We start from the raw sequence: 12606 nt of genomic DNA on the forward strand, positions 1-12606 counted from the left end.
CCTTCCGACCGCCAGCCGCAAGTCAGATAACTTCAGAGGCACTCTGCAGCGTGCTCAAAGCTCTTCGACTTGGGCGGAAGTCGCGCGGAATTTCAAAGGGCCAGCGAGCCAATTACTAGCCGCCACGTGTGAATAATTTAGCACTGGCCAATAGCAGGGCACAAATTTGCATCCGAATAGCGGGAACTCTTTGCACCGTGCATCTCTGTGCTGCAAAGAAGAAATGCATCCTGCAAAGGAAACTGCAAATTGGCAGGCTCAATTGCAGCAGAACACTCTGCTGTGCAAAGGAGCTCTCATGTGGCCAGGAAATTCCATAGTGCCGAGGCACCAAAAAATCACTGGGTTGTGACACTAACTTTTTGGATCAGAAAAATGTGGTTAACTTATACACCGTTTTGACCCGTGCACAGTGAAATATGGTAGTTCCAAAATGATTAAATGATAGTAATATAACAAATTGATACTCTGCTTAATTGCAGCATTATGTCCTTAAAACATAATCTTAATAATTTTGACAGCAATAGTGAAGTGAACTACCTTAAAATTATTTAGATAACCTGTGAACTTCTTCAGTAAAGTTGATTATTTTCATCAGTTTTATTTCAAACAAAGTGACGCTGTGGCACTGATAATGGGGATCGGATACAGGAGAAAAGAACATCATGTTTTCTAATTACCTATTTTTTGTACTATGTTGCTACTGATTGTGGCTTTGTGTTTGACTGGAACATTCAGTGGATTTTAAACATGCTGGATAATTAGATTGCATTTCACTCAAACTGTACTGGTTTTATGCAGAGTTAAGCAAGCTAAAAAATTCCTAACACTTGCACTTTTCTGGAAATAAAACCATAAAAACCTTCACTTTTGTAGTGCCTTCAAGCATGGACAAACAGATGTACAGTCAGTGCGGAACATTTAAAAATATTTCAAAAGTACATTTTCATTTCTTTCCTTCTTTTCCTTTGTGCTACATTTCACCTCACATCAGGGCCCTGGGACAATTTCCTTCTTTACCTGATAGTTTTGTATCACAATTTCAGGATATCATTTTTATTTTGCCTTTTTTCTGTGCTGCATAGAATCTTCTCCCATCTATCCTTCTTTTTCTATGTGAATGTTAAGACCAAGATTTTTTAAGTGTGAGCCTAAAGAAAAACTCACTTGCTTAGGTACCAAATGAATGACGTAGTTTCAATGGGAACTACTGGATGGATTTTTGTCCAAATTAGGACATTTAATTTAGATGCATAATTAAGGACTCAGCCTAGAGAGGTCCAAACCCCTACTAAAGTTTAAAAAAAGAAAAAAAAAAGTAATTATCGAAGACTTGGGATCAGACCTACAGTGATTCTCTGGGATTGGCAATACCAGTCAATTTTACTCCATTGTTATAGTCTTCATAGTCTAAACAGGTAGGATGGAATTCAATTTCTCTTCGAGCATATAAGTGGCATTAGTTTAACTGCGTAAGTGCTTTATATACACTCACAGAAGAAACAAGCCCCAGACCCAAGAGAGATCTACTTTGAAACCTGGAAGTTCTCCCCTGCACAAGTTTTTCATGCCAGAGTGAATGGCTTACATTTCTGCTTGACTTATCTCAATGACAGGAATCAAGCATCAGCTCTCCCTGTGCCTTCCACAGACTGGGAACTCCATTATGGGGATTGTTGGGGGGTATTTTTTTAAAGTTTGACTCTTCCCATGATTGGGAGAAGTCATGCTGTAGCTTTCCTTGTACCTTCCCCAAACTGGGGACCGGGGACCCAATTAGATCACAGTGCTGGGAAGTCAGAGATACAGGTACAAACTATTGCTGGGATAAGAAGGCCTTGGTCCCAGGTTTCTGTCTTCCTGGGTAGATGTTCTAACCACTCAGAAATCGGGATTAAAATACAAATAGTCCCTTCTACTTCCTCCCCATTACAAACTTTTTTTTCTAGAACTTGCATATGTTATAGATCATCCAAAGTGCAAAGTGTAGACCTAAAATAACCAGGAAGAATGCTAGAAGACTGTCAGTTAGATGCATAAGGGCCTAAGGAATAATATAAACAAGCGTACAGTGAAAAGTCAACTTTTCATTGCCCACTATTCCATTTTATTAAATTTGGTTGTGCACCTTAAATGCACTAGCATTCCTGTGGGTGGGACTAGACAAATTGGGTGTTTGTAAAACAGCTTATTATGTTGATCATATGTTATTTATTTGGTCTAATTTTCAATGAAGAATGACTAACTAAAACATGTAATGTTGTTCTACATCATATAGGTAATAACACAGGCCAGTGGGAGTGTTTCTCACCACACAATCCATACGCAGCCAGTGGGAAGGCAGTTTGATAGAGTGGATGACTTTTTCATTCCTAGTACAACCCTCATCATTACCCATATAAGGTAAGTTTCAGCTGAGCCATAATATTTTTGTAATTAACTTGCAACTGAACTGTGATATCCTACCTAAAATATATATTGTATGGGAAAACAAAAATAAACCAACAGTAAGCTAACAACTAGGTCCATGTTATAAAATTTTACTCTGTGGGGCAGTTTCAATTAGAGCTTTGTGTTAAAAACTATTTTTTTTTGTACTCTGGTCATGGACTACAGTTTTCTGCCTAATCTTGGTATGTGCTGGAAACCTCCATTGATGTCAATACCTGAACAAGATATTCCACATCCGAAATAAGCGTGAGATTGCATGCATTTTTAAGTGTTGAAGTTTGTGAAGTTTGGATGCTCCCCTATATGTGGGAAACCTGGATTTTGGTTTAGTAACATGCATGCATTGTTCATATATCCCAAAATGGTATTAATCATATGGAATTTGGTCTTCGATGGTAGCTGGTGATCATCTTTTTTGGTATTGTTGAATACATGAGCTAGGTACAGACAGTCAAAAAGCCAGAAGCTGAATCAATTCAGTCTTTGCAGGTTAGTCTAAACTGTGTAGATTGAACCAAGCAGCAAGTGAACAGATATCCATGTCTGATTCCAAAAATGCAGCCACATGCCTGCAGTGGCTCAGGCCAGAACCTAGGAGGCTCTGGAGCACACCTCGCAGCCACTGACAAAGGAAGGGAGAAGAGGAAGCCTCGAAGGCTGTCTACCCCTCCCTGCTCAAGTGGAGGGGGTGTGGCCAGGCCCCAGCCTGGGGTCAGCATGCTGTGGCCAAGGAGGCTTTAAACTTCCTCCCTGGCTCGTATGGGACCCCAGCCTGGGTCTGTTGCAGGGGGGCATCCCTGCCAGGCATATCCCCTGCTCCCTATTCCCAGCTCAGACCAGCAGGCTGAGATGGGGGTGGGGGGTTTCCCTGGTCTTCCTGCTGTGGGGGTCACAGTCCCAGGCCCAGCTTTTGCCCACCTTGCAAGGAGCAGGGGGTGTGGTCCAGCCTCCGCCTAGGGCTCACACACTGAGGCAGGGACGGAGGGGGCATAAACCCTCCCACTCCTGCATGGGACACCATCTGAGGTCTGACAGGGGGCAGCCCCTGCCAGGCTTTTGCCCCTCAGCTCGAGCAGAGATCAGGGTACCTGGCTGGATCCCAGCATGGAATTGGCACTCTGAGGTGAGAGAGGGGGTTTTAAACCTAGGCATGCTCAGGACCCCAGCCCCAATCTGGTAGGGGGACAGCCCCTGCCAGGCTTCTGTCCTCTGCTCCCTGCTTAAGGGGAGGCACAGTCCATGCCAGGGTTTTGCCCCCGCCTCCCCCAACCTTGGGTGGAGAGCGAGGGGTGTGGTCACACCCCAGCCAGGGGATCACAGGCTGAGGTGGGGAGGGAGAAGGTTCAAACACCCTCCCTGACCCCAAACCCCAGCTCGAGTTTACCTGGGGGAGGGCAGCACCCACCAGGCTTTTGCCCCCCTCCAGGTATTCACTCTAGTGGAGCGGGGGGCATAGCCACATCCCACCTCAGGGTTCCCACGCTCAGGTGGGAAGGGAGCAGGGTTTAAACCCTGTCCTTCCCTGCCTCAGCAAGCCAGCCCCAGGCCAGGGCATGCCCCCCCCCCCGCAGATTTCTGTTCAAGTGAGGGAGAAAACCCCAGCAAGGGCTGCCCTCTCACCCCCTCAAGTGGGGGGGGGGGCAAAAGCATGGTAGGGGTTCCCCCCCACCCACTAGACAAACCCTGGCTGGGGTCTGGAACCAGGGAGGGGTTTAAACACCACCCCCACCAACACAGGACCCTGGCTAGTGTCTGCCTGGCAGGAGCGAAGCAGCTCCTGCCCGACTTTTCCTCTGCTCTCTGCTTGAGTGGAGGAGTGGGCAGCATGGCCAAATGCCAGCCAGGACATCATGCTAAGGCAGAGGGGAGGGAAGAGGGGGTCAGGTCAGCACTCTGAGGTACAGGGGAGGGTGCAGAGTTTAAATCCTCCTCCCCACCATGTGCTTCAGTGTGCTGGCCTGGCTGTCATCTGGCCATGCCATGCCCTCCACGCCTCAGCTTGAGCAGAAAGCAGGGGAAGAGGCAGGCAGGGGTTGCTTTGTCTCTGCTAGACAGAATCCAGCTGGGGTCCCATGCAGGTGGAGCGGGTTAAGCCCCCTTTTCCCTCCTCTGTCTCAGCCTGCCAGCCTGGCCAGTGTCTGGCTATGGCCCCCCTTGGAGCAGACAGCAAAGCCCAGGGCTGCAAAGCATCCTCAGGATCTGTGAATTAACTTGGACCGGGAAGGGGTCTGGGACAGAAGTTCTGTAAACTGGTTTGGCCTAAATCAGTTCAATCTGATACTACATCCAACCAAACCAGATTAATCTTAAACCAGTTTTGGAGATTTTGAAAGTGGTTTAAGTGCACTGAACCTCTGTTTCTTTACATAAAATCATAGAAATTAAGGGCTGGAAGGAACCTCAAAAGATCATTGAGTTCTACCCTGCTGCTCTGGGCAGGAATACTGCTGAGTTCAAATGATCCTAGCAAGGGTTTGTCCAGTCTCCTCTTGAAGACTTCCAAGGTTGGGGACTGCACCACTCCTGTGGAAGTCTATTCCAGATTCTGGTCACCGTTACTCTAAAGAAGTTCTTCCTTACATCCAATCTGAAACCATCCTCCAGCAGTTTATGCCATTGCTCCTTGTCCTCCCTTGGGGTGCCATAGTGAACAGTTTTTCTCCCAGCTCCCAATATTCACCCCTTACATACTTACAGATGGCCACCAAGTCCCCCCTCAGTCTTCTTTTCCCCAGGCTAACAGTCCCAGATCCCTTAGTTTTTCCTCATAAGGTTTGTCCTCCAGGCCCTTAATCATTCTTGTGGCCCTTCTCTAGACCCTTTCAAGTTTCTCCACATCTTTTTTTGAAGTGTGGTGACCAGAACTGGACACAATACTCCAGCTGGGGTCTCACCAGTTTTAAACCAGTTTCTGATCATCACTTAAACCAGTTTATCTGTAACTTCTGTCCCTTGCCATGACGTATGATTGGTTTTCTTCATAAACACTCACAAATTCATGTGTTTGAACTCTCATAAATTAATCTGTATAGTGAGTTTCTTGCTGCCTCTTCATGACAAAATCATTTTAAATATATAGACTGCTTTCAGAAGTTAACCCCTCCCCCCCAACGCTTTACCAGAACAAGCAGCGCCTTAGTTTAACCTGTAGCATCTGTATCGATGTGGCACTTCAGCAGGGCTTTTTGGCACTTTTATGTAAAACTAATTCAAGCCCCCAGAGCACCTGTGTGCTTTCTCCACTTGCAGAGAGGCACCTGAAGCAATGAGTAAGGAAATCGGGAAACCCCTCTCAGCCAGATCCACTCCTACATGATCCTGGAAAAGCAGGTCTGGTTGAGTGGTAAGGGCTTGTCCCTGTGCAACCAGACCTGGGGCATGGGTGGGGGAAAATCCCCATTTCCCCCGGTTGGTTAGACGCATGCTCTGGGTCTGGCTGGGTGCGGAAAAGTCCCTCTTTCCCCACTCAGACCATCTCTGCTTATCACCAAGGACTCAGTTTAGCTCACTTTGGAAAGAGGGAAGATCATATTGACTCTTGACCAATACCACCAAAGGCAAGACAAGGGGTGTTATATGTTTTGCCTAGTGAAGCAGATAAGTTGTGCTGTGACACATTGCCACTTCATTTGGTGACATCTATTTCTAGTTTAAGATGTTTCAATATGAACTTCTTACAATCTGAATCAGTAGAGGTAGTTAATTTCATGGGCCTTGGATTTTTCTCTGAATGAATGTAATATGTAATAACCCACCAACAAATCACTAGACCATATAAATTCCATGAACACTGCCTATTTGTTTCAGCAAATATACAAGCTTTCCCTGTAACAGAAGTATACCAGTTATGAGAGAAAGTGCCAACTGGATTTAGAAAGAAATAGGTCACAGAGAGAGAAGAAAGAGAGATTTTTGAGGAAAGGAGAGCAATATTTGAATACAAGAAATAATCTCTCTGTCCTGTTTCTAATATATTGCCAGTCATTCCTTTCTACCCATGCCTAGAGGAAAGAGCTGAATCATTATCAAATGCTGTAAGCAATAGTATATGTACAAATATTAGTCAGTTTTAAGGCTAAACCATTTGTCCTTCTTCATACTGTATTTGCAGGTGTGTTGAAAAGGCTAATTCTTTCGTAATTTCTAACAGCAGTCACTGCTGCTGCAGTTTATTGCAGATAAGAAGTTCAGTCCATATTCAGGGATTCCTACCATTTCTGTAAATTCTATGGGGGAATTCTGTACGCCCAAGGAATGCTTCTTTGCTTTTACTATTGCACAAGATGCAAATAATTCACCTGTTTAGTACTCTGATTCTCAAAGATTTTTGAAATTTCCACAGAACTGTGTTAATTAGGGTTATCTTTTTTATTTAGAAGCCATCCTTTTTCACTCTAAAGAGAACTGCTCTTAAAATCTCAAATCACAGTTTTCTCCCCCTTAAATTATATTTACAAATTTAGCAATAGTTTTCTTTTTATATATATGAAAATCAGCAGTTCTCATCAGGAGTATTTGCCAACATCTGAATTATGAATGAGTTGTGTTAACATTTACAAAACTAAAAACGCCGTGATACCATTGATAAATCCAGTTCTTTAAAAACAGAAAGCAACCTTGCCATTCTCCTGAGGATGCTCTTGCATTGAAAGGTAAAATGCTTAATTTTTGGCATAATTCCTAGCTAACAAGTAAATTGTCAGGCAGTCGTATGTAAATGAAAACATATAGGGAAATGTAAATTAGTGTATTTGAATAATAAATTGTGATTCTGACTACAATTACTATGCATATATTTCTTTTAATTAAATAGATGAGTATGCACCATAGCCCTGAAATAGTGTGCAAACAGTCCTTATCTTCATGCTTAGAAAATCATTAAACCAGAGGTGTTAAATTTGAAATAGCTGTGCACTGCAAGAATGCTGGCTATTACCTTTAAAATGGCAATCAAGTAAATAAGTACTCTATCATAAATGGGGTGTGATTGTTTGTTTCTGTAGCAGTTCCCTTGGGGGACTCATTCTTTTGAATTTTGTCATTTTTGACAAGCACAGGCAGTGGTTTTAACCTGGACAGCTGCCCATAAAATCTTAATCCATAATCCAGGGCAACTCTGAGAGGAGAGTCCTGGCAGTGATCTGCAGTGGCGTGTTGGGCTGATTAATTTAATTGGTTTCCTGAGCAATATTTCAGTGATTCTTGTTGGACACTGTTTTGCTAAATATGTTTGCTTTTAGCAATGTAAAAGCAAAAACCATTATGTGAGATTTTGGTAGCCCAAGATGCAACTACCAGTGAACAATATAGCCAAAATAGCATATTTTCTCCCATAAAACACACCCCAGAATTAAATATGTACCTTGTTTTTGAAAGGCAGAATGAAGTAGCCTGTAGACCACTGATTCTCAACCAGGGTGCCAGGGCACCCTCAAGTGCCTTGAGAATCTTTTTAGGGGTTCAGTAGAGTGCTATACAGTGTTAGCACTGTTTAGTGCATGCTCACAAGCTAAACCTAGACATTTAAAATAGAAATCCATAGTTGTGGTCTTTGAGTTCCTTGCAACAGAAGAATTACTTTATTATCTTTCCATAGCCAAAAAACAGTGAAAACGAAGAGCTAGCTTTTCCATGGGGTGCCTCAAGTCTATCCAGGGTGCTTTGAATATAAGAAAGTGAGAGCCACTGAGATAGAACCTGCTTCTACTGTTTATCTCATGTAAAATGGCCACTGTGATTTTTAGCAGCTGTGTTTTGGAAAAAACGTTGTGTTGCATGTGAGAAAATATGGTAACTGTCATCAGTCAGCATTACAATAAATGCTGATAGATTAAGTATTTAGTAGATATTAGAAATAATGAACTTGGTACAAATTTGTTTTTATTAAAAACAGTTCTGTGCTATTTAGGCAGATGTGTATTTAAAGAGATATTGCCTTTGTGTAAAAAATTAGTATAATTATAACTCCTAATACAATAGCACAAATTTGATAGCATTCTTCATGAACTGTTTTTACAGTCAGATGTATAGAAAATAAGGACAACAGTTGACAGTTAGGTGTATTCATCTTGAAATAGAAAATAAGGAAAAAAGATCCAAATAAGTGTAGAGATTAAAAAAAAGGAAAGGAAAATTGTTAAGGGAAAGGGCACAATGACCCAATCAAAGTGGGGGTTTTATAAGTTAAGGCAGAAAGTGGACTAAAATACCAAATTAAAGAAAATGCACCGAAGAATAAATTTAAAACTGAGATAAACAATGAAAGAATTAAATAGGAAGAACACAGCATAAAATAAAAAAAGTAAGGACTGTATTTTAGGCTTTATAAATGTTATGTTATTTTACTTGTTTAATTTATTCTCATGCCAGGAAGCAGACCAAAATAAAATGGTTACTGCTTAGAAAGGGCCTGCAATATTTTTTTTCCCACGCAGACACCATTGATTTTTGTACATAACTAATGAAATTAATTCACCAGAGTTTAATTGGTATGTGCTCCATTGGAAGCATTCATACGGGTATCCAAATAGAAAAGCATCAACAAACTTAGGGAAAAAAGAAATCCAATAAGGAAGAAAATATTTATTTTCAAATTTCTAGAAGAATGATATAAGCAATACTAAGTTTCAAGTCAACAAATAGGAAGTGTGTTTTTTTTCCATTAAGCAACCAAGTAGGTCATTATTTGCATTCTTCCTTCCTTATTTTTTCAGATAAAAATTGTGATTATCAATCATGCAAGTTCATAATCAAATTCTTCCACTATTAATTCCATCGTGACAAATGTTAACTCTGGTCAAATATGTACCATTTTTAGCAACTAAGAAAACATATTTGACACTGAAAAGAACATTAGCTTATTATTACTAAAAATGTACCAACCTCTAACTGCATACTTGTCTAAATATTTCTAATATACAAACAATTATGCAAACAAACTGCCTCTTTTTATACTTTATTTTACTTATTTTTCTAGAGCTATCCACTTAAAGGTGTCCCTTCATTAAGGAATCTGTTGTATGCCCCTTGCCTTCAAGTACATTGAGGTTTTGTTTAAATAAAAATGAACTATGGGAGCAATGTTTCAGGGAAGGCTTTAAATTAACTGCACCAGAGAAATCCATCAAATTAGTAGAGGTATGGAAAGACTGTCTATTAAATCTAGCCTGTCATCAGTCAGCAATGAAAATACTCAATAACAGCAGGAGTGTGTTAAGGATGTTAGGCAACAAACATCAAACTTCCAGCTTATTATCCTGTAGTGTATTAAGCAGCCAGGAGAACATTTTATGAGCCTGAGTAGCAATAGACAGCTACAAGGGAAATAACCTTGGTAGCTGATTTAGTTTAGATAGTTAACTGTTGAGAAACTCCTCTTTGCTCTTTGTTAGAATCAGTCCCTCCTGACCATGTAGGAACAGACTCTTCAATCATAATGAAAGCCTTCAGTAGTTATGCACATTTGTCAGCTGAACACTAAATTCTTTGAGTGATGGAGCAGATTACAGAATGTGCATGGCTTACCAAATTGATGTCCACGACAAAACTGATATTACATGACTGTGAATGCTTGTACACGTGAAGGGGGTTTAGTCCTTAGGGTTGCATTCTATGCCCCCTAAATTGAAACGGTGGGTTTTTAATTGAAACCAGCCATTTCAACATAGGGGTTTCTGTCACTGTTGTGGTAAGGGGCCCGATTCTTTTTTTTTTTCCAGCGGAGCCTGCCCATGGCTGGGGGGGCAAGCTGCCAGTAGGCTAAGCAGCCTCTGAGCTGTTGGGAGACACTGTCCTTCCCTCCATGGTGGTGGAACCCCCTGGGGCCACCTGGTTAGGCTGCTGGTGGACTGGGTGCTGCCCCAGCTTGGAGACAGCACCTGGCCCCATCCAACTCTTCCCTGATCCCAAGCTGGGGCAGCACCTGGCCCGCTACCAGCCTGCCCAGGAGGTCCCTGAGGATGCTGCCACCATGGAGGGAAGGATTGGGGACCCCTGCAGCTCAGGGGCCTCTCAGCCCACTGGCAGCTCCCCCCGCAGCCACAAAAGAGGCAGGCAGGTTCTGCTGGAGAAAAAAAGAAAGGATTTGACCCCTTGCCACTTTTGCCTTCAGCAGGTACCTAAAGGTAAGTAAGGTCAGTAAGTACCTGAAGGTACCAGCAGGTACCTGCTGAAGGCAGAAGAAGTGAGGGACCCAATCCTGTTTTTCTGCAGAGCCTGCCTGCCTCTCCCACAGCTAGAGGGCAGGCTTACTAAGATCTGCAACACATTGCTGCAAACTAAACTACATCACAATGTAAACTCATTTTAAACCCCCAAAACTCCTGCACGTGTACAGTGTGATGCCATTCAGCCACACACAGTGACATTTTTATCATGTCTACATGGTAATGGCATCACATGTACAAGTGCCCTGTAAGTCTGGTTAGAAAGAGATATTTCTTAAGCAAACTAAATTAGACTGTAAATCTAAAATGTTGTATAAGTTGGTTTGATAAATATCATCTACCATGTGTTCTAATTAATTTATCTCAGGACATAGAATAAAGTTGTATATGTATAAAGGTCTGTATGTTTATATGTGTAGTTGTTTATGTGCGTGTAAAATAAATAGATATAGTGTGCAAACATTCAGATGAGGGTGAGAGATAGCTATGCTGAGCTATTGGCTCCTGCTCATTTTCGTATTTAGGAAAAACTTAAATGGTCAATGGTAATAATATATTGAATATGAATATAGGTAAGGTTTTATTTTAGTTTGAATGAGACAAGGTTTGATGGAACTACATATTTGATATACTTTGGTATGTTTCTGTTTTAATCTTGCATTTAAAAGAGAGAAATGCATGGCTTCAAACATGTCACATAAAATGAAGTGTCATATATACCCATTTACTATATTTGCCATACATTACGACTTGCAAGCATTGTCAGGAATGAATTATGCAAGACTTACCCATTGGGAACCATATTTCAATCATTCAACTATATAAGCTTTCCCCTCCATGGACCAAAGCCTTGTAGTGGTGGGGAGGCTTATGTGTCCCAGTGATCCTCAGAGCTGTGTTGCCCCGGAGTCTTACATTCCTGGCAGGGTCACCCATGGTAAACAGGCCTATGTGGAGGTTCCAGAAAAACCACTGTCCAACCACAAGTCCTCAGTGACAGATCAGGTGGAAGATGATGTCAGGATCTCAACAGCTGTAAGGATGGAAGAAGGTTGCAGCAAGATGGAGGTCTCCTGTCATCTAGGGTTCTCCCTTGTCACTGGGCTCAGATGTCCACCTTGTTAAGATTGTGTGGTTGCTGTTCCCATGTATCAGCATCCTTATGTTATACAAAGTTGCACACAGGCTTCTACCACAGGAAACAACATACTCTCCTGTGCCAACTTCCAAATGCCATGCATGCGGGCAGTAGTAGCCTAATGGTCATCTTGCACCTGGGTTGAGACAGGTGCAATTTGGCAGCTACTACTGTGACTGAGACGTCCTATTCAGAATCCCCTGTGCTCAGCCCACATAAGGAAGGGGCTAGAAAAGGTGCCCTAAATCTAGGCTGTTTTATATCTGCTTCTGGCTAGATAACCGCATCCAGTGGAATCATTCTCTCTGTAGTGAAAAACATTATAAGGCGACAATGATTTTGGCAACATGGAACATTCACACCTTGATGGATAACCAAGGCAATGAAAGACCAGAAAGAAGAACTGCCATCATCTTCAGGGAACTAGTGAGATATATCATTGACATTGCATCTCTGAGTGAGACAAGACAAGCAGATGAGGATCAGCTCAGGGAAGAGGGTAGAAGCCACATTGTCTTTGGGAAGGGGAACTGGTCAAGGACAGATGTGTTCTCAGCATCAGCTTCACCATCAAGAATCAGCTCATCAGTCAATTTATACATCCCCCCGTGGGCATCAACAAACATCTAATGTTCCTTTGTCTTAAGCTTAGCAACAACCAGTAAATCACTGTCATTAGCACGTATGCCCCAAGACTTGATGCTGACGACGATGTCAAGCAACAGTTCTACTCCAACCTTGACCACATTCTGACTAATATTCACAAGGAGGAAAAGATCATTCTTCTCAGTGACTTCAACACCAGATTTGGTCATGACCAGAACTTTGGAGTGGCATCATTGGGAAGGGAGC

At 42.3% G+C, this 12606-nt stretch overlaps 1 protein-coding gene across 1 annotated transcript in view; it reads left to right on the forward strand.

The window, feature by feature from the left end:
* The window catches only part of FSTL5 (follistatin like 5), a 469924-nt gene that overhangs the window by 429497 nt on the left and 27821 nt on the right, over positions 1-12606 (forward strand). The window contains exon 13 of the mRNA XM_014520176.2: positions 2279-2403. Coding sequence (XP_014375662.1) covers positions 2279-2403 — 125 coding nt within the window. The remainder of the gene's footprint in view (positions 1-2278; positions 2404-12606) is intronic.

The sequence above is a fragment of the Alligator sinensis genome, unplaced genomic scaffold, assembly GCF_000455745.1.
Source record: "Alligator sinensis unplaced genomic scaffold, ASM45574v1 scaffold454_1, whole genome shotgun sequence".
NCBI classification, from domain to species: domain Eukaryota; kingdom Metazoa; phylum Chordata; order Crocodylia; family Alligatoridae; genus Alligator; species Alligator sinensis.